General features: G+C 35.2%; 1 protein-coding gene across 1 annotated transcript; it reads left to right on the top strand.

Moving 5' to 3' along the window:
• Nucleotides 1–5061: 5061 nt before the first annotated feature.
• Nucleotides 5062–23837, top strand: LOC128741100 (homeotic protein spalt-major). Its single transcript, XM_053836675.1, has 5 exons — nucleotides 5062–5170; nucleotides 18577–19495; nucleotides 19575–21787; nucleotides 21870–22009; nucleotides 23385–23837. The coding sequence occupies exons 1-5, from the start codon at nucleotides 5062–5064 to the stop codon at nucleotides 23835–23837; spliced, it is 3834 nt and encodes a 1277-aa protein (XP_053692650.1).
• Nucleotides 23838–23845: the final 8 nt, after the last annotated feature.

Below are 23845 nucleotides of genomic sequence, written 5' to 3'. Positions count from 1 at the left end.
TTTCTTTCACGATAGAGTGGAGTATCTTTACACTACGTAGAGACGCTGCTACAAAAAGATGTAATTTTGCTCTTAGTTTTACATCAGAAATTGTGAGTTCCCTTCTTAAAAAGGCTGTATTACGGAATCGGCCATGAATACCTAGTGATTTTTATGTAAAAAGTTTTAGGATACTCTATAAAAACCTGATTTAATCCACCTAGTGGTGAAAGGAACCTTTGTTATACCGTCTTACTTGCAATTTGAGATAGAAATCGACACGTTTGGGTTACATGAAATTTTTGGAAATTGAATAAGTTTACAAAATTTGAAACAAATAGAAGCACTTATAAATTTTAATAGTTTCTTTTCTCATGAAATTGCTGAGTAAGTTGTTACTAATGAGGGTAAGTGTAAGTAAAAGTAAGTTGTAAGATGAAATATTATTCTTTAACATATACATTGCGTAGTAAAGGTCTACTTAATAGGTTTTTGAACTATGCATAATTTCCTGTAACGCCATTCTATTTGATTCACAACAATAAAGTTTTCTTGAATAAATTTCATCAATTTTTATGAACCTTCGGTTACTCACGTTGTTGTATTTTGTACACCATATGTAGGTTTTTGAATGCCATATTGTTATATGGTTACAAATCGTATATTACGTATATACTAACGTATATTCTTCAATAAACTTGTTATGAGCAAAATGCCAGAATTATTCAATGCATTATTACTTTAAATTGTTAGGAAAATAGATTAGCATAAACCGCCATCACAGAAACGAAGCAAGTAGCATGTGAGGTGTACCGCAATTGGCCCCAACTGGAATTTTCTTTCGTTTCTTCATATGGAAAAATGGTGTCTGTATGCAGCAAAACTACCAGCAAATGTAAAATGTTTAAAATGTATCGGTCTGTTGATAGTCGAGTAATTCGGGGTCAAAATCAGGGTATTTTTTATAATCAAAGTTCTACAGTTCGTAAACAAGGAAACATAGAGGTATATTATGTTCAGCAAAGTTGTGTATTTTTATTATTTGTACAACTTTGTAATACATGAAAAAGTCATACAACAATTACAAAAAGAGCTAAAATAGAAAAACTGATTTTTCAAATTCATATACAATAAATAAGATCTCTTCGTTGAAGAGATAGAAGGTTACTGTCTTTAGCAAAATTTCTTGTAATAATATGCTCTAAAACTTTGCAGAACACATCAATGTGTTATATTGAAACTGAAGGAAAATTATTTTTTTATTTCACTTTTAGGGGGATTAATCAAAATTCAAATTCTACCAGACGATAGAGCTTTCAATTTCAAGAAACTCTTCCAAAGGTTCGATAAACTTAAAACCAAGTTTTCCTAGTCAAAACTCTAGTGTGCATGTTTTCTTTGGTTTTGGGCTATTGTGCGCGCGAGTAACTGTGTTATAAAAGTTGGCGCGAGTGTTCGAGGGTTAATATCTTTTGACCGGTAAAACCAATTCTTATGAAATTTTGCATATATATTCGTAGTGTGAAAACCTCTCGTTCGATATTAAAATAATTGAAATTAGGTTATTTTTCTTGGTTGAAATCATTATAAATCATTGTTAATTTTGGTGTGGTGTATTGAATTACTCATAACTTTCAAATTAAATATCCAATCAAAAAACCATTCAATAGTGATCTATCCGGCAATATTACCTGCCAAATGAAACTAATAGCACGTAAATCGATTTGGCCATCTCTGAGAAACAGGCGATCATTTGAACCTTGTCAAAACTGGTTTTTTAAGCATAACTTTTAAACCACTTGTTTGTTTTCAATAAAAATTGGCGTGAAGTTTAGCAATAGTAAGAGCTTTTATTTGGAACTAAGATCGATGAAATCGGTTATGTGGTTCCGGAGAAAATCGTGTCACGTAATTTTCACATTTTTGCTTATAACTTTTAAACTAAAAGTTAGACCACGAAACCATTTAATAGTGATATACTAGGTAAAAATACCTTTCAAATAAAAGCTATAGTAGACGAATCGGTTCAGCCATCTCCGAGAAATAGGCGATTGAAAATTGAAGCGCACACACATACACACATACACACACACACACACACACACACAGACATTGCTCGTTCGTCGAACCTGATCGATTGGTATATGTAACACGGCCCTCCGGGCCTCAGATCGACTTCGTGTTTTTCGACCAATTCCTAAACCTTTGTTATATTGTATAACAAAGTTAAAATCGAAAGAAATTTTCACTTAAAGTTTAATTGTAAAAACCAAATCTTTTCTTACTTTTCATATTTACGTTATTATTTACCATGCCAAACCTACAAACTTAAAAAAAAATTTTACCGTTTTCTAAAAGTAGTTTCCAAGATATGATTTCTTTAAAAAAATCTCATTTCAAAACACGCCCTTATGAACAGTTACGCAAAATTATGAATCAATTTTATGATTTGCAATTTGATATTAAAGTAAAACTTTTTAATATTTTATTTGATCTTTGAAATTTAGATATCATATAAATATTGTATCTTTCTAACGTTAAACATGTATCCCTTCACTATTATTTTATTTTATTTTTATTTTAATGTGGTTTTAACCAGTTGGTTATTCACCAAATATCCCTTCACTAATTATTGTCGCAATTTTCCTGATTCGTCTTTTTGAAAGATGTTAACTCTAGAACTCATGTTAAAAATCTGTTCTGAACACTTTTTTATACTGTTCATTCACAACAAATTTCATATGTGGTTCTCAGGCTGTAAAAGTAGACTTGTTGGATGGCTTTAGTTCGAAACTGTTATTGAGCTATACCTAAAATACCTCATTTTCATCTTTAGGGTAATGTGACAGCAATTTTATTTTGTTATCATTATAGTGTTGCTTTGAATGTTTGTTTAGTTACTATTCATCAGTAATTAAATACACTTATTACTTAATTCGTTGAGCGGCGCAAAATAGCGTATGTTGTTAAGTTGATCTCTCGCGCTCTTTATTATTATTAAACTTTTATTGTCGCAATGGTAAAACATGCTGAATGTAATCAGTACTGCAAAAAAAAAATCAAGCTACCTGGTAAAATAAATAAGCTTTTAGCTTATTACTTGTTTAGATATATTGAGATTTCTCTATCGAATGGCTTGTTTTCTCATTAACGGGTGCAACATCGCTGTGTTCATTCAGCCTGTTTTACCAATCACTGCATCTATGTAAAACGCTGGCTATATATGTGTTCTGACAAGTTATGAAACATTAATAGGTACAGATAATATCATGCAGATGGCTCAACTTCACAAATCTGGACTCAATCAAAGCACGTTAGAATTATGCTATTGTAAGCACATCAAAAATCTATCGCCACTCCTCGAGAAAATGTATTCATTTTTTCATTCAGAATATGCCACTAAACACAAAACACATTTACAAATCTTTGACGTTTCACTTACACAATCAAACGTCGAAGGTCCACCTTTTTTCAACCGTTTATTAATAATATAGCAAAATTATCAAAATGACTCCACCTTTCTGTCATAATAATAAATTGTTTATGATATTTTTCTTCCTATTTCCTTTTACATTGTTCTATACTGTCGCATACACTGCTATTAAGAGTATATGGAATGGGATATCAAAAGGTGTATTGGTGCACGTTCTCCGTCTTTGGATCTTCCTTACCACCCAACACGGGCGATCCCTTTCCGGCACGAGGCTTTGCACATCTAGCCTTTTCAGTACACATTCAAGTTGTTGATTATATTTATGTTTATGCTTTATGAAAGATAGGCGAGCAAAGAAGAACTAAGGGTATTCAATAAATGTTATGATTCGTGTATGTTGCTTCGCTGTGCACACCGTTTCACCGTAGATGACTATACAGACAGACAAATGAAAGAACTGACAGATTGCTCGAGAGTTTTCCGAATTCTGATTGTATGCTGCGGAAAACGTGGAGGTTGTTGCTGTTCAATTTGCGAGATAGATTTTCCACTCTCCTGCATGTGCTCAACTTAGAGCCCATCACCGGCGAACAACACAGGAGTGAGTGCGTATGAGTTAGTGAGACTCCTGGGCTGTTCGTGAGCATGTGTATCAGTCATTGAGCATGAAACCGTTGCTTGTGCACTGTGAATCTGGGTGGTGGGGATGAGCTTCGATTATGGAGGGGATGAACCATATTCCGATGCGTTGGGTGTTGGGCTAGTGTTGGTTCAGCGGTCAAACCAGTCTCAGCGCTGTCGTCGTACGAGTAATCGGTTCCTTTGTCAATATTATGTGGAAGTTTGTTTAGTAATGTTTTGTAGTTTACGGAAACGCGATCGCTGCTAAAAAGTGTTGAATCAACGTGGTTAGTAGCGGGAGAGCAGTTTTATGACACACGAGATATTTTACGTTCTCCTTTGTGTCACCACGCAAGAAAAAACAATACTTCGAACATACATAAAAAATAAAAATAAAGAGAATTGATTTTTCGACCGATATTCGAACTTCGAACGCTGCATCAGAGTGAAGTGTAACATTATTTGTGCTTTTATCGGCTCATCAATCATACATACCCGGGTGTACGTTAATGCTGTCTCTCTCCGTCTACCTATATCTATCTGTATGTGTCTGATTCGGACTCGATTGATTTTGACTTATCGACCGAGTGGTTCGCTTAGCATATAGTTTTAATCAGCAGTAGCGCGATGATTGTTGAATGATGTGGTCGAAAACCACAAACGCAGCGAAGTGATACTTTTTTAAATAACAAACGAAACAATTATTTGCTGTGCGTCCGCATTTGCTGTGGCGAGTTACGGAGGGACGGATTGTTAATCTATCAATCGCCGGGAGTGAATTTTCAAGTACATCACAGATATGTTGAGAAAATTATATGGCGTAGATTTTTTGTTCATGTGCGAAGCAGATTATCCGTCGCAATGCAAACAGTGATATACCATAAACAACAAAAATCAGTGCAATAATTTTTCTGAAGCATTACAAGTGAGGATAATGTTCTTTAGTTTCGTACACAATATTATGACCAAAGAAATCAGCACCAATTGTTAGAAATCCGTTGCAATCTACTGACGGACACTGTCGAGCAATGATCCAGATCGATTCTGTTGGATATCCTAAAGTGAAAAATGATTCGGGTGCTGAAGGTGAATTTATGTTTATATATGATCGTATTTATAAGACCTCGCATGCCGACGGTAATTTGTGTGTCTGGTGCGTGTCTGTATTCAAGTAGTTATATTATAAATCGAGTATTTCTATGATATTGACTGATTCTTAACGTTTTATCTTAATGTGAAGTCCATCAATTTTCAAGTATTAAAGTCATCAGATCTTTGTGACAAGTGTTTTAGCGCGATACAATTTTGCTGCCATTTATTTAGGCTTTTTGTCAATTTTTGGATTGTAAATTCTTTTCTGTTTTTCTAACTCCTGCAGGATGAATTGCAGGTAATTAGCTGAATGCAGCTGAAAATTAATAAGCTAAATTACATTCATTATTTGTCAGTTTTATTATTTTCATTGTGTTCTCATAAAATTGAATAATGAAATGAGCATTTAACATATATAGGGAAATGATACTTTTTCAAAAATATTGAAATTTTTTGGTGATCGCTACCAACGAGCTGTTCAGTCCATTATGTTTGTTCCAATCATTTCAGTTGTCTGAAATAAAGCTTCGGTCGTTTTAATTTTAGGCTAAATTAGTTACCTACAACCACGAATGCGAAAATGTCATTTTGTCTCACTGATCCCTAATAGATGGGAAGAGTGAGACAGCGAATGTTGCATCCTAAGACACACATTTGAATTCAATTTAAACCATATTATATTAATTATAAAGCAAAGTTTCGAAGTCGGGCGGTTTAATGTGTCTATATTGGATACATTGTTGTTGAGTATGGTTGAAAATTCCGATTATTTGTACATATTGTATATATTGTGGTCATCTGACTTTTGACTTACATTCACGAATTTATTTACAGTCACTATATCTGAAATGCCCTCCCAGTTGGCCTCGAGGTAAGACGCTGGTCTAATAAGCCATTCGTCGTATGTTCGAATCTCGGCTGGGAGAGGCTGTTAGAGTCAATAGGATCGTAGCACTGACCCCGCACTGACCTGTATTCTAACAGCTGGTTGCGAAGTCTGTCGTATAAAAAAACAGAAGGTTAAATTTCAATAACGGAATTAGCACCCAGGCTTTGCTTTATATCTGAATTGATTTACAATTCAACGCAAAAAATTAAAACAAACTTGCATGGCGAGAGGACTGTCTCAGTGTTACCCACATCTGATTGTCTCATTGTTCCCAACGGGAATGTTTTATGAAAAATAGTGAAGTAGTGATGTTAGCAGACAATTTAATCGTCATTATTTTTATTCACGTTATGCTGTTATGCGCTATGGTTTACAGACTTCACTTTCCTGGAGATTTTCCTGTCTCACTGCCGTAATACGGAGGCACATTGATCACGGTTCTTAGAAAATTATTAATATTTGCGTCATTTTTCGTTTACTTCATTCCCAATTATTTTGAAAACTAGTACTGATACTACGGTTAAAAACTGTGATAAAAATCTAAGTTGAATTGTTTTGTTAGTTTGAAAATATTTGACTAGAAAATTTCAAAACATCGCTTTTAATCTATTTTTCCACCATGTTTTAGTACAATATGTATTAAAATGCATTAAAATCTACTAATTTCTTTAGCTACGGTATTTCAAATGAAAATTAAAAAGTTTTATCCTCACATAAAACATTATTCAATTTCATTCGAGCCAAGTCAGAGGATGTTTTATTTCAGTAAATTCATTGCTTATGATAACAATACTCTTAATTATAATTGTGACTGGTAATTGTACAATCTTCTTGGTAGTATTTTGGCCGAAAATAAGTAAAATAGAAAGTTAATGGAAACAACAAATTATCACATTGTAACTATGGTTTCCGCGTTAAGAATAAGAGCTGTTCTCGTGGTATTTTTTGATAAATTGATTTTTGTCGCTTGTTTCAACAATAATTGCAATTATTTGATCACTGGTTTGGGTCGCAAACTACCGGCTGGGTGTGAGTTAATATATTTAACGTTAATCAATATCATTTTGATATGTGAAACATATGTTTGTGTGTTATGTTAAAAAACGAAACATACATGTTACAATGGTAAATATAAATTAAAAAGCAATTTAAAATATTTTTTGAACACTGTTGGTAAAAATCCTTAGATGATTGTTCAACACATTAAACAACAATCTAATTTGTTTTAGTTGTACATTTGACCAATTTCAGCTTCAGTTCAGTAACTCTCGGATTATGATAATGGTGTATCTTTCAAACCGGAAGTAAATTGTTTATGTGTTATACTTTATGATAAATATAATAATTAAATTGAAAATTCTCAATAAAGTATTAGCTTTTTTTGATAAAAAGTGGATGTTTAGTATGAAATACGAGCACAGAACGTTGAACATACATTTACTTCGAAGGCGATATTAACTTCAAAGTATGCTCAATATGTTGAAAGTTATTATAAAACAATACTCTTAGAAAACATAGTAAACAATTCTGATTAAATCCTCATTTTGACGTTATATTCCCCAAAATTTTATCAAAATTTAAAATCATGTACGGCTGGGTGCCCGGGTATCCACCGAAATGGAATGCTTCTAACTTTTTCATTTATTGACCAATTTTGGATCTTGACCCGTCAAAATATTGGAAAATTTGTCTATTTTTAGAGTCCAGGACCCGAAGTGCCCCAGGCTTCCATTTAGAATCCGTAAAGCCGGATCTCCGGACCATGTTCCATATCCAAGACAAATTTTTACAATTGTCAATAAAACTAAACAATATTGGCCAATTCCGGCCAACTATAGTGGCCAAAATTCAACCAATTACTCCAAGAGTTGATGGTTATCCAGTTTGAGTCCATTTCACGAGTTTTTCACGAAATGGCCACTCCGGAGCCGGTTCACGTGGTGCCCTACGTGGTCACAACCATATTTCGGTAGAAGCCCCGGCAATATGTATGTCTAAATTCATGAAATCACTACAGGAGTTGATTTTTATTCATTTTGTCCCCGGAATAACCATTCCGGAGCAGGTTCCTGTGGGGCGCTATATGGCTACAAACATGTTTGTGTAGAAACCCTATGTACGTTAAATACATATTTATATCAAACAAGTTAGTGACCATATGGGGCCCCACGGGAATCTACTTCGGAATGGTCATTCCGGGGACAACGCGTCAAATGGCCTCAAGAGGGATAAAAATCAACTCCTGTAATATTGAATGTTGGAATGAATATTGTTTGGTTTTATTGAGAATTGTACAAATTTGTCTCAACGGAAGATGGTCCCGGAGATTCGGATTTACGGGAACCATTTGTAGTCCACGACCTCGTAGGTGCCGTACACAAGAAAACACAAATTTGCGAATCTTTCGATGGGTAAAGATCTAAAATTAGCCAAAAATTTATGAAGTTAGAAGCACTTCATTTCGTAGGAACAATTATGGGGTAAAAATTCGAAATTCTCCCTCTCAACCCTCTATCTGATGATGGAAAATGGATTATTCCCTCTAGTAGCATTCAATGAGTTTTAGCTGGCTGAGTTGAGGTTAACCTTGTTTTTCAAGACAATATAGTCTGAAAAAGTATTCGAGTACCCTGCCGAACAGATAACGGTTAACATCAAATCTGAATAATGTCGAAAATTTGTAAAATCTTCTCTAGTAACAAAATACAATTTTGTTTATGTTTTTAGTATAAAATTCGGTTTTTTGCAGCAATTCCGTTCAAAAAATTAGCATGATAAGCATAAGCGAAAGGATAGGTTATTGACCAGGACCAATGTGCAGCAATAGCAAAATAGTAGACTAGTTTATATTATCCGACTTGCTGGTCCAATTTTAAATTATTTTAACATCAACATAGGCATAACAGGTAAAAGTTTGTTTAAATTGCCTGATTTGTTAATTGTGTGATCAGTAAACAAAAGCGCCTATTGTACAGGTCGAGCCACTTGTGTGGCCATGGTAGGTCACTATAACATCGGATACATTAAATATGATAAAATAAAGCAAAATTAATACGAATGTCCGTTTTTCACGGAATGCATGCCTTTCATGTGTATATGCGTATTTCTTTGATTTTGAACGGTGGTCTAACCTGCACAACAGGACCCGACAATGGCAACATTTTTTTCACGTAAATGCCTATAACTTTATTATATATCAGGCAATCAGTTCAAGATTTTACATAAATATACCTTATTCTTAGACCTTTGCAACGATGCATTTAGATTTCAGAAATTCCCATCGAAACGGAAGTTATGGGTGAATGCCAAAAGGTGGCCCAACCAAGACGACATTCCCCGCACCATTGTAAAACGGTATGCGTTCTTAATATTGTTCACCATAGCGTAAATCCGACTGGCTTGATTTTTAACTGAAGTTTTTGGAGCGTCTTAGTAGATTTCTTCGCGACCGATACGTATTTCGCCTACGACTTGCAGGCTTCATCAGTGTCTGTTTCGAAATCTTTTTTGAACTGCTTGCTGCAAAAATAAATTAATATAAATAAGTTTTACACTTTATTTTCACTATCTTTATTTGTAATTGCAGACAAAAAAATACCGGAACCGTCGTTTCTTTCAACGAAACGCAGAACGCATCAACCGTGTTTTGAATTAACCGTGTTTTGAAATATAAATTGTTTTGAGATTACCAGTATTTGAAACCCATTTTGAAATGTTAGTTTTGTTTTAATAACGATAAACATGGCTTTTAAATAATTGTTTGGTTTTGGCAAATGCGCCCAAGATTATCAACATAGCTATGAAAATCCTCATTATTTTATTGTTACAATTGTCAATTTTTATATTACAATGACAAAAAGACAATCCGTTTTATAAAGTAATGCTTCTTCTTTTTCTATCATACTCGTTTAAGCCATAATCTGTGCCACTTCTGAACATTTTCGTTCTCCAACAAATTCAGTAATGTTTTTTCAGCAATACCAATGTTTCATCTACGTAGTGTCTCGTTACAATGACTAATGAAGGAGACTTTACAAAATACATTACTTTCATATATTTACGTGTCATATGTAAAATTTCTATCGAAAGTGCAAATAGTTTACCCAATTCAAGCATCTCAACGTTTTCTTTTGTGTTAAAATCCTCACAAACAAGTTAGTTGGAATCCTAGTATTGTCTTGTATACTTATCTATGCCGGTGTTTGGCGCATCTTTTAAGAACAATGTTACCATATTTCTACGAGTATTATCTTTTAAAGACAAAACAATGCATTTTATGGTTTTCAATTTTAGGACGCAAGTAAGTTTAATAATCAATACGTTTAGCTGGGCTCTAGGCTCTAGCTACATTACACTTTATAATTGTAGAGAAGCAAAAAAAGTAATATCTATTTGTTTCGAATTATAGAACAGCTTTACAAATTTTGGAAGCAATTTTGTATGGTTTATGGTCAATGAGTGGCTAGTAAAAATCATGTCTGAATCTTGGTAACATCAAATTCGTTCTTAGATACTAAAAGTAGAAAACTCTTGTATCGCCCGTTTTACATTCGGCTCTAGTTACTGAAGAGAAAACACGGTATACAACTTACAGCCAGGTTTGCTGTGCTCAGTTACACTCATTTACGTTCACTTGACCGTATTGCCGTATAAGAGTAAAATTTATAAAAGACTTGTATAGATCAATTGCAAAATTAACTGTAACCTGCAATACTGTTGAATTAAGTACTGTCTTATTTTTTGTATTTATGTTATAAGGCTATAACTTTTTCATTAGCAAACGAGTGCTCATTTGTACAAAGGTTATAGACCTTCAGCAGCATAAGGCGAAAAAATAATGCAGTACTCAATTGAAAAAGATTGTAAATTACATTCAGTTCCTCAAATGTTCGTTCAAGACTTTTACAAATTTTCCTTTGATTAGGCAATACAGTCAAATGAGCATAAGTGAGCGTGATTGAGAACAGCAACCCTGCGCATGGCTTAAAGTATTGTAAATAACATATTTAATCTACACAAACAATTTCGATACGGGAAGTAGTTTAAACTTATCGTTCTAACATCTTTCTAAGAGAACAAATACGAGGTTAAGTCAGTTAGTATTTATTTGAGTACTTTCCGTGACATTTTTAAACATATAACGAAGGATGTTCATGTTGACGAAACATTTCTATTTCCATAATGCTATATTATGTGGCACACACCTAATTTTTTTTACAGAACACTGTATTTTTTGGATGAAATTAGAACTACTGAACGTTCGGTAAAGATTTCGGTGTTACTTTATTGAAGATTTGAAAATGTTGATACTATCACCGAAATATTTCCCGAATGTTTAGCAATTCTAATTTTGTCAAAAAATTACGGCGGGAGGTTTTTTTAAAACCTTTTTTGTTTTTTTTTTGGTTTTGAGCTTAATAATTTTTTCCTTTTATTTTCAGGGATTCAGGTTTGAAATGTACGTAAATATTGTACTTATTGAAACCTTTACTAAAATTTTTAAATAATAAAAATATTTGTTTTTGTATCAGAAGGAGTACTCTTGAAATATATTTGTAATGTTATTTACTGCTTTGAAAATAATGTTTTTCTGGAATAATGATAATTTCAAGCTATCGTAATTTAATTTGATATGGTCTGTTTTAAAACAAATTAATTTGTTTGAATAGTTTTACAGTAAAAATAAATTAATTTTATCTTTAATCATGGACATATTGGCTTAATTAATTGAGTGAAATGGTGTACGATACTAAGAGTAGTGTTCATCACATGCCAATGAGCAATGCTATACGCTAATGATAATAGCAGACTGGAAAAAGGTTGTTACACACTCGCTATTAGTCTTGTTTAAGCGTCGGACTCTCGATTGCCAACCAAGCTAAAATTTCCGACAAGAAATTTTCCGACCAGTTCAGGGGTATGGAGTTATGTGATCCCACGACATACAATGTGTGTCGAAGCGCAAATTGCTGAATATACTGATATCATTTCTACCCCTTTACTACGTAATTCGGGTTATCCAGGGGGTACCAGGTGGGTTCATAGCGAGAAGAATTATTGACAGACAAATTGAATGCATCCCGCGCATGGTAACTAGCATAGTAAAGCTAGCTACGGCTGCTATCATATGATGAATATAGCTATTTGAATTATGTACGCTAATGTTAAATACCAATTTCTTCAGTTTTAGTATATATCATAATCGAAATGAAAATTCAATGCTAATTCCGCTCACAGATAATATTAAAATTTGTTTGTTTTTTACATATTATAAATAAATTAGTCGAAACAAACTCAAATAAGCCAAAGGCACATCACTTGGTAACGCAGGTGACAGTTAATGTCAACAAGAGTCAACAATTGAATGCATAATTTCACCAATTTTAATGAGGTTAACTCTCTGTCATATTAAAATAAAACTCACGCAGAATGCTGTTATCGGACCTTTTCGCGCTTTTTAACATGCAATTTTAGCAAGGCATATAAAACGAAATATGACTGCCTCGAAAAATTGGAAACCATTTTGATTTTACTTCATTTTCGGTGCCTGGTGCCGCCGCCACTACTGGAACCATCGATCGCAGTTCGACATTCCACTTGAGTGAAGTTTTCTTACTTTTGTTTCATTTTTCTTATCGTTTTCTTGCCCAACAAGTTGTGCTTCTTTCTTGAACGGAATCACTGGCCGCAATTACCAGTTCGCGCATAAGATTCTACAGAAATCTCATCGGACAGTGAGGTTTGTTAGGCAACTATAAAGAACACATCGTCGCGGTACGACCAGCTCAAGTTCTGAAGTTCCCGTATCATCTTCCGTCGCTTTGCTTTCATCTTCTCGCACTTTTAAAATCTTTGTATACAGGCACCCAGGTATTTTGCAGCATGCGATATTATTCAACCTTAGTTAATTTAAGCTTATAGGTTCACAAACACATGCCAGTGCAGAAACAGCCATGTCGAATCTAAACTTTACGTCGGCAACGTGCCTGCCAAAGTCTCTCTCAGATGCTGTTAATTTATTCACGTCATCACCTGGAGAAAAACCAGTTTCATTCTTGTATGGGCACACTATCGAACCGCGGCTAAACATACACCAGCGCCTATCATTATATGCAAGTCTCGATGCAGTAATGCAGCCTTTATAGAAGCGAAAGAGATTTGATTACACATTTGAGAGGACAAATATCATGTGTGATTTTGGCAATTCACTAACAGTAAACTATTCGCGCTTATCACAATGAATCACCCACTAAGCGCGCAAAGCGAAACAACGAATAAATAGAAACTTATAAATGAATGCTGCTTAAGTTGAACGTAGAAACATTAAATTAACAATTGTACCGTCATCCGGGGATACTTGCAACACTTTTGAACTTGGTTTAACTTTTGAAGTGTACCGCTTAGGTCCAAGTGTAAGAAGCCAAAACTTGTATAGTGGTCAGTACTTTTGATTTATGAGCATTGGAAAAAATATCAGCTAAATGAATCTGTAGAATGAACCGAAAATAGGGGTGTTGCAAGTTACCCAGTAAACGGGGTTACTTGCAACACTTTTCTGATTTTGCATTTCTTATGATTTTAAATTTGATTTTAAACCGCGAATGACTATTTTTAGATATTTTGAGTGTATTTGTAGTAAAATAAGCATAATTTGTTGTAAAATAAGCATGTTTTGTTTCCCAATTTCGTCTATCGCTTTTTAAAAGATATTCGGTGAAAATGCAGCATGTCAGCGTTCGTTTCTTCTCCAAGTTCAAAATATAAACAAAGCTCGAAACTGCTATTTGTTAGCTTATATGATACACTAATTGTGTGCAGGAACTAAACGATAAAAAATAATTTCATGTCAATCAACTGGCGCATCTTTGCACGTCCATTTTTCCTACTCTGAAAGTGAAATTACTTTCCAATCGTATAAAAACAAGCAAAACAATTATATAATGTTTTAAACTTTTTTTAACTTAACTAAACAATAGGTAAACGTCCCTTCTTTAAAACGGCGTTGACCACAAATGATTATGTAAACAAATAAATGCGTTAGAGCAGTCAAAAGCATCATACGCAAAGGTGTTGCAAGTAAAGGCCCAAACACAATGATGCGTCAACGCGTCCGTCAGTGTTATTCTGACAGTTGTCCCATGGGTTTACTGTCAAATTGACGCTGACGGATGCGTTGACGCTGCATTCTGTTTGTGCCTTAACCCCGGTGTTGCAAGTATCCCCGGATGACGGTACAACATTTTTAGTTGGATGCTGTTTGGAACAAAACATTAGGTAGACTGACCCCAAAATTTGATTCACCGAAAAGTGTAAATAACACAGGCCTGCAGCAATGTTTGTTCGGCTGCGTGGGGCATTTTAAGTCAATTCTATGTTTTTCGAAGTGCTGCATCCAGAACTGGATTCCATTTCTATCCGTTACGTACAATTTTTTTTTGCAAAATTAATTTTTTCACGTGTAAAAATACAAATGCGACGAAAAAACCACTTTGCCAAAATACTTTATTTTAAAGTCAGGCACTTTATATGATGATATATTTATTTTTAGGAAATTTGATCCATATATAAAACAAAAAAGGTTTTTGCAAGGAGACCCGATGCGATGGATTTTTTCTATTGTTGTTTATGAATACAGCAGATAAAAATCTGTGGAAATAGATCAAAAAATCCTATGCAGTTTTTTATCCAGACCTGTGAATTTATTGGCAGGTTTGGGCTGAATTTCAGCTTGCTACATTTCACCTGTAAATTATATTTTTATCAACTTCTAATGTTGCTCAATAGAAGCTCTTAGCGATAATTTTGAAATTTTGAAAAAGATTTTGAGAAGGGATTGAATATAAGGGTCCAGTCAGTTAGGTTGATCTGATCGTATATGTATAAATGCTTTGCTGCTTATATGTATCAGTGATGCAGAAATTTTAAGAATTTAACCCATTTCGTCGAAAATTACTATTAAATTAGAAAAAGTTTAAAGGTTTGAAAAACTAATACTACTTGCTTTTTTGTAGTATAACTTTGTTGTTATGTTGAAAGAATATTAGCATCAAACGAAAGAACTTGTTACCGTGGAATTTCTTGCATTAGAATCGTACAGCCGGTTCAGAACGCTTAAAAATGTGTTTTGACTAGGTTTCAATAAGTCGAATGTTTCTTAGAGATGGCAAACCGTTTTAAGCTTTTTAAATCATGTTTGAAGGATAATACAGGATCAAAGATCACAATTTAATTGTTTTTGATTGGACATTTAGTTTGAAAATTATCAGCAATTCTGTACAGCACATTAAGATTTGCAATAATTTGTAACAGTATAAACCAAATAATTCATCAGAATATAATTATTGTTTTATAGAAAATAAAATAAAATAAAATAAATAAATAAATTAATAAAACTAAAATTTAAATTTCGTCATTAACAGAGTTATTTTTTAACGAAACTATAAAAAGATTCCACCTTTGTTTTCCAATTTTTTTACACTTGCGAATTTTTTTAAGATATTTTTCACCAATTTACCAACTTTTTTGTAATGTTTCAATGAAAATAATTTTTATGGTGCTTGAGTTATGAACTGCGAATTTTTGAGGTACGATATGTTTGAAAATCAACATGAATTAAGATGTCCAGACGACATGGACAGACCCGTATTTGGGTGACTTGTCCCGGATTGTATCCCGCGATTATTTTTTGACGTAGGACTACGTCTTTCAGGAGGGTACCTGGTATAGAGGGTAATTCCAAAATAAAATTCCTTCTGATAAAATAAATTTAATCATTGGATGACTTTCAGAGACCATCGTGATAACCGAGGGACTGTTTTTTGTTGTTAATCAAATATGCATTACGGAGAAAAGTCATGAATGTTGAACATTCAGATTTATTGCTACAGTTATGACAGATTTTCTTCAAATATTGATTTGTTTATTTCAAAACGGCTTAAGACTTAAATCTTTTCCTTGCCATACAGGTCAAATTACATAACACACAGAGCTATCCTAGAAATTTGCTGCTTACGAAGAATTGTAAAACATGTATGTTAAGCTGTGAAATGTAATTTTGCATCCCGTTACTTATGAATAGATTTATTATGCACTTCAGAACCAATCCTGCGTGTTTTTTATTTGCTATCGAACATATTTCACATTTATCTAGAACTAATCTGATCCCTTTAAAGTAAATCGATTGGAGGTATTCGAGGAAATTCACAGCTCCGAATATTGATATTATTCGTGTACAGATCTTACGGAGTTCTGTCTGCAAAAATAGCTCTATGCAGGGCTGTTACTTTAACTGATGCAGATCATTATGCTCCAACACACCCGTACAAAAGTTGTCAACATAGATTTATTTTTATTTCCGTGGATTTTAACTACCCTACTTGTATTATGATCAAATCAGGACACCTTACATTTCTTGGTTTATAACAACACGGAATAAAACAGATTGTATATTCTCTATTGACTAATAAAGTCGGAATCGATATTATCAATGTTGTTGTATCTATAATGTCTGCGATGATAAGTGATGAACGTATTTTGGGGAGCCTTACCATAAAAATATTTTTTTCTTAATAGATGTCATATTCGCCTAAACGCAGTCCCCGCCCCCTCTGTCATATCCTATCATACACTACCTTTTATATCAGATATAAAAGAGGCATCACGCACCGTTAGCTGCTGGGTACGATGCTGGCCCAACAAGCTAGTCCTCGTATGTCCAAATCTTGACTGGGCGGTGCTGCTAGAGAGTCAATAGGATCGTTGCACTAGCCCCAAACATAACCGGCTGCGAAGTCTGTCGATAAAGAAGGGACAAGTTCTTAAGGATGTTTGTGCCCATGGCTTTGCTTTATAATAGAGATATCTGCATTGATTCATATTTCTTTAATTATGATTTCATTCGGTGTTGTGTATGTGCAGAAGATTTACAGAAATTATGACTCAACTATTCAGTGGATGTGTGTATTAGTTATTATCGCAACTAATAACCTAATTTAGAGGCTACTGACATGTTTGAAACGGATCATTGTAAATTTAACGGCCTTTGCTTTTAGAGCTTCAGAGCCACATACGAAATTCGTTTTGAATGGACGTTATAAAAATGTACTCAAAATAGATGTTTTTTGACTTTTTGATATCAATATTACAACATTCTGACCATGCATTCAGTTACCTCCTGTCAAAACCGAAAATTCGGGAAAATTCTTACTTTTAAAATGTAACCATTAGGGAGTCTGATGAAAGCGGTGGGTGGTACTGTACGCCCATCGCGATATCTCACATGTCCACTAATCAATAAAGTTGACTTTTGGTACATTGTTAGCATGTGGTATAACTACAAATGACATTTTAAAGAATTTTTCTCAAAATGTAAATTTTTTTGAGAAATATGTGCAGGGTAATGCCGTTGAAGTTGGGCCACTGTCAGGGTAGGTAGCTTTAGAGTCTGTGTCATCTATGTTTACAAACATTGTAAATCTTATCTCTGTGACTACTAAGTTTCAATGGTATTGTGAGTTTTGATTGTGAATAAAATACGGGTCCTGAATTCATCTAAAGTTAAAATCATGCTTAAGAAGTTTTCCTGGTGCAAAGAGCTCGTCTTCTAGAAGTGGTCCTGGGACAATGCATTCGTTACGATAACCATGTTACGAAAATGTGTTAAGTGTTTTGTGTTTCATAAAAAAAACACCACGGAAAGATTCCATCTTGTAACACATTTGAATGCGGTAAGACGAAATATTACAAGATCGTTTGTCGTTAGAGTATGACCACTTATGTAGTCATGGTTGGGCCACCATAAGTTCCAATCGTCAGATATGCACGTAAAGTGAGCATAAAGCATAAGTATAAATAAAGCAAAATTGAAATGAATAAAATTTGGATTGTTGCTTTTGTTATTATAGTAGTATGCCACGAGAAGGCGATAGTAGTAATATAAATCTGGCGAACGTCGTTCAAATTTCGAAACTGAAAATAATTATTATTATTATTTAATGTGGTTTTAACCATTGGTCATTCACCAAAACTGAAAATAAGATATTTGAATTTAGGTCGCTTGTTTTTTACGGAGTCCAATCTTTTCATGTCACTATATATAATTTCAATGTATATTTTTCCGGCGGTGGCCCGGCTATGACAACAGTTTTGCTCTTTACGTAAATGCCCAAACTTTTTTATTCCACTATTGTTTCATTTTACTTGTAATGTTTTAATTCAGAATTTTTTATTTTTTTATTATATTTCTGGCAACATTTGCTCACCAGTATATATATATATATTTATATATATATATATATATATATATATATATATATATATATATATATATATATATATATATATATATATATATATATATATATATATATATATATATATATATATATATATATATATATATATATATATATACATTTCTTAAGCGATAAACAATATTGATTTCGTGTCTGTGTATGAAATATGGAACTATTTGATATTAAATTGAAAATATGAAAACTATTAATACTTCGTAATTTCGTCATACTTAGAACACGACTTTTCTCTACTCTTTTTTTCTACATAGATTTGACGGAAAATGATTGTATTGATATTGACTGTACAATCACAAGACCATCTGTGAAATTGTTATCGAAAATGTCGGAAGAGAACGATAACGGCAGACGAGAAAATTTGAATGATCATCACCACCTTGCAGTACATCATCAACATCATGATCGTGATCGTGTTGAGCCTGGACATAACGAGGATAACTTAAGCGACGAAGAAACTGTTGATGAAGACCCCGGCCGACACGAGGATACTGCGGGTAATCAAAAGGTGGATTACGAAGATCACAGTTTCAGACCTCACAGAATGGCAGAAGATCAGTCAAGTTCTAGTATGGCTGGCTCTACGGCGGCTGCAGTAGCACTTGCTGCCGCTACAGCTGCAGCGGCAGCGGCTGCGGCGAAGAGCCCTACTGCCGCACCAAGTTTACAAAACGAATTCAATCCCGCCGCCTTCTTTCCACCACCAGGACAAATGTCGATACAAGCCTTTCAGAATGCGATAGCTCAATTCACTGCTAATGCGTTGGCCAACAATATGGATAATGACACAGTAGTGAAAAATCTCGCAATACTGCAATCGGCACTATTTACCCTTCAGCAGCAACAGTTTCTGCAGTTTCAATTAATCCAGCACCTGCAATCTCAGCTTGTTAAAAAGCATACAACTAAGGATGAACCACCCAATGATTCCTGCAATAGTTCCATATTCCACCACGTTAGCAATAATAATAATAACAACAACCATAGCAAAAGGAATGAGCCGCAAGATTTACGGAAGCAGGAACGACCGGAAGAAGATGACGAAATTGAAGAGGAAGGAATAGAAGACGCATACAGTAAGAGCTACCAAATGGCGAATATAATGGCGGCCGCAGCCGCTGCTACTGCAGAGAATCGTCCCGTTGTTCATCCGGTTCCTGAAGAAGACCTAAGGTAAGATTTGAGAAGTTCTATAGTTGTTGGGCATATTTACAGTTTGTTTGTTTTTTTTTTTACACTTTTGCTACATCAGGAAATCAAAGGTTTCTGAATCGTTCGTCGATAAGCGACCTACTTTAGAGCCTTCAAGTATGCTACCGGCAACCACGGTACCGTCTAGTGCAAGTTCATGCCTTACCACCTCGTCCCTTCCGACTACAACTCGTAGTAGTATATCCGAAAAGGACGAAATATTACCATATCAGGATTCATGTTTTTCATCATTAGCAGCTAATATCATAACCGATCATGCTCCTTCGATAATGGGTGAACCAAATTCGCTCGCCATGCTAGAGAAAAAAGCGCAAGAAGTGCTCAATTCCGCCTCGCAAGGTATTCTATCAAATAATTTGCTAGATGAACTCGCATTTGCCAACGATAAGTCCTCACCAAACGGCCGGAATGATGCAGCTTTGTTTAAACACCGTTGTCGATATTGTGGTAAAATATTTGGTTCCGATTCGTCACTGCAAATTCATATCCGATCCCATACTGGGGAACGACCGTATAAGTGCAATGTTTGTGGAAGCCGCTTCACTACGAAAGGAAACCTTAAGGTTCATTTTCAACGGCATTCTGACAAGTACCCTCACATACCAATGAACCCGAACCCAGTTCCGGAACATTTAGATAAATATTTCCCGCCACTGATTCCACAAGAAGCGCTAAAAGAACAACAACAACAGCAACAACAACAGCAGCAGCAACAACAACAATCTCAACCTCCTTCATCTTCGATTCCTCCATCTGGCCCTGCAACGCAATTTCCGAGCTTAGAGCCACGAGGGTTTCCACATAGAGCCTTTTTTCCTGATTTCTACTTACCTCGTCCACCGTTAGATATGTTTAGTAATGCTTTAAACGAACCACCACGAAACCCTGTAGATCTTTCGCAGGTGAAAAAACCAGAGCCTCCTAGAGAACCCTCACCAGATACGAGGCCGGAAGTTGTCCTAAATGAATCTCCACAAATAAAACAAGAACCAATGGAAGAATCACTGGATCTTTCAGAAAAATCATCAAAGACTGCTCAGAGAGAAGTAGACAAGGAGGAAGCAGAACAAGATAAAGAAGAAAATACGAATCTTAATAACAGTACCAGTGAAAAAGAATTCCCATTGAAGTTAAAGAATAATTCAGTTGAGAACTTGGCAACCGTTCCCTCTGTATCTCCTCCGTCGAGTTCTTCATCGGGATCACTTTATCAAGACACAGTGCTGGATCCATCTTTTTATTCTGCTCATCTGCCTCGTCCAGATAGTAATGATAGCTCATGGGAAAATTTCATTGAAATATCTTCTGAAACTTCTAAGCTACAAGAGCTGGTCGACAATATAGATAGTAAAACTTCTGAACCTAACCAATGTTTAGTATGTAAAAAGGTATTATCCTGCCGAAGTGCACTTCAGATGCATTATCGAGTTCATACCGGCGAACGACCTTTTCGATGTAAAATTTGTGGTAGATCGTTTACTACAAAAGGAAACCTGAAAACACACATGAGTGTTCATAGAATTAAACCACCAATGCGAACGCTTCATCAGTGTCCCGTATGCCATCAGAAATTTTCTAACATCTTTGTTCTTCAGCAACATATTCGATTACATACAGGAGAGATGACCGATCTGACACCAGATCAGATCAAAGCTGCGGAAATCAAAGAGTTTGAAGGTCCTGATATGAGACTGAATCCCTTTGGAGTTAGACTAAATGACTATCCTGCAAGCAACCAGAACAAGCGTGGATTAGATCACTCAGACGAAGAGAATGATCATGATGGTCATGAAGAAAAATTACACAAAGTACCAGTTAATGAGAAACTTAAAGTAAAAGCAGGTCTTACTTCACCAGCTATCGAGAACCAAGTTGAAGATCTTCGCGCAATGAATCTCCAGCGGTTGTCAGTGCGATCGTTGCCGAACGACGATTTTTCGCGAGACTCTGCTTCAGCTAGTCCAAATTCGTCGGAAGCGAAACGTTTGAGGTCATCCAGTCCGATTGGTTCCGTGTCGTCTATGGTATCAATAAGATCTCCACTGTCCACACCACCTAGCTCGGGAGGAGAACAAATTGGAGCAGGAGCGGCAGGGCGAGCAGCAGCAGCTGCAGCGGCTGTTGCGGCATTTCCATACGGGCCACCATTCCTAGGGATGCCTCAGTTTCCACCATTCATCAATCGGCCACCTTTCTTGGGCAATGTTCCAATTGTACCACCCGGTGCCAATATGCCACCATTTGGACTGTTCGGTAAGTCACAACCCTAGGACTAGACGTTCCATATCTTTTCAGAACAATAGATTTCTATTACAGAAAATTTGATTAATTGTAGGCGTACGTGGAAACACAACAACTTGTAATATTTGCTTTAAAACTTTCGCATGTAATTCCGCGCTCGAAATTCATTATCGAAGCCATACGAAGGAGCGCCCATTCAAATGCACAATCTGCGATCGAGGATTCTCTACGAAGGTAAAAATCAAATTGATTATTTCAAACCCTCCCATGTCCTCTATCTCCATTGGTTTCATTTCTTTACTTCATCTGTACAATCTCCGGTTTGTTTTTAGAGTCTGCTTTGTATTCAAAATTTTTTAATCAGATCGATCTTCTTTGTTACGTTTCGGTAATGGCTCGAAACTTTTCTGTTGATAATTATACTTTTCCGAATCCTACGTTGTGTGAAAAGCAATGAAGAGACGTCTTTGACTGAGTGTGTATTTTGTATGGCTCGTTGAACCAGAAAGTTTTAATACTTTTTAATTATTGTCCACTGCATGGCAGCTGATAGAAGGCGATAATCATTCATAATTTTATAATTGAAATTTGAGGATTTTATTTAACGAAGAAGTGAGAAAAAAAACATGCGGATTAAACTGAAGAGCGTATTGCTTTTCAAGTCGAATTTTGTTATTGTTCAGACGCTTCGTGAAACTGAAGAATAACGCTCCATTCTTAACGTGTATCGGCAAAGAATGAACGATTTAAACACCTCAACAAGGAAAAAGATATTGAGTTTCATGCGACATTCGTAGGGAATGAAAAATATAAATGGAAGCGAACGATAAAACAGTAAAACACAAAATGCATCCAAACGAGTACAATACCAAATTTTCTGTAATTTGTTAAAAATAGAACTGCATTTACCCTCACCAATTTGATATCGATATCTATCGCTTACAGCTTGCACTATGCTTTACCCTCGCTTTCTTAACTTGGCAACGTTTTCCTCTGAATGCTCTCTTGCTTACCGGCCTCACATTAATTTAACGCCGTTCAACGTGTGCGCTTCAATCGTGCGCAATAAATTAGAGCAAGATTTTTTTTCCTATCTGGATGTGAAGTGCGACTTTCTCCACCTCTCGTCACTACATATTCCAAACTGTTTGTTTGTTTATTTGTTTGTTTAAAAGTATAACATGTAGACTGTATTCGAAAGTACGTACACAATTTCTCAGCGTTGTATGCCTATCATGCGAATTTCAATGAGTTCTACTAACTACTAATAATAAGGACGTTGATTTAATATGTTAACGATTTACCTTCGATCGATATAACATCACATTCAAAATACCAATCTATTTTCATAGTTATCGCCCTAACATTCACTTCTTTTCACATACTAACACAGTTCGGCATTTTCTTGCAGTCCGGTTGATGGTATTATAGTGTTCTATTTTTAAACTAGTTTAAATGTCTTTTATTACATAATTAGGTCTCTGCTTTTTCATGCACAGCAACTAATCCGTTTTATCTCACGCTTCTTCCGTACATTGTCGACTTGACAATGCCTGTAAAAATGCGATGTAAAATGTTTATTGAGTTTGTTTTATGTTTTCTCTTACAGGGAAATATGAAACAGCACATGCTCACACACAAGATCCGTGATATGTTTGGCAGTTCGGGTGGCAATTCAGGAGATGAGTCACGCACACAAACACCGCCGCAGGATTCGAATAATTGTGGGAGCAACTCCGCCGGAGAAGGATTACCTGTTGCGGCCAGCAGTCGGTTTCCACAATCTTATTCACCAGGGCCTGTTGAGGTAGGTGCAGATTATTCCTCCGGAAGACGAAAACGGGAACGCTCCCAATCCGGTAGTTACGAATGCGCCTCGCCAGCTACTCTGAAACAGGAGAAGGAGAATTCCATTGATGAGCATGGTTCTAACAGCTTGCACTCCAATGGATCGGAAAATACCTCCAATAACAACTACCAGGAATTTATGAATAAAGATGTGGACATCAAAAATTGGTGCCAAACATTGAAAGAGATGCCAGAAAACATTGCTGCGAGTTGATAATCTTA

This window comes from Sabethes cyaneus, chromosome 3 (assembly GCF_943734655.1).
Source record: "Sabethes cyaneus chromosome 3, idSabCyanKW18_F2, whole genome shotgun sequence".
In the NCBI taxonomy this organism is placed as follows: Eukaryota; Metazoa; Arthropoda; class Insecta; order Diptera; family Culicidae; genus Sabethes; species Sabethes cyaneus.
This window is presented reverse-complemented; position numbering and strand designations above follow the sequence as displayed.

What these genes read in the sequence shown, in the direction of transcription:
- LOC128741100 (XM_053836675.1), top strand. Translation starts at nt 5,062, where the DNA reads ATGATCCAGATCGATTCTGTTGGATATCCTAAAGTGAAAAATGATTCG. An exon ending in TAAGACCTCGCATGCCGACG is followed by an intron (nt 5,171 to 18,576) that starts GTAATTTGTGTG and finishes TTTTCTACATAG; the next exon opens with ATTTGACGGAAAATGATTGT. An exon ending in GCCACCATTTGGACTGTTCG is followed by an intron (nt 21,788 to 21,869) that starts GTAAGTCACAAC and finishes GATTAATTGTAG; the next exon opens with GCGTACGTGGAAACACAACA.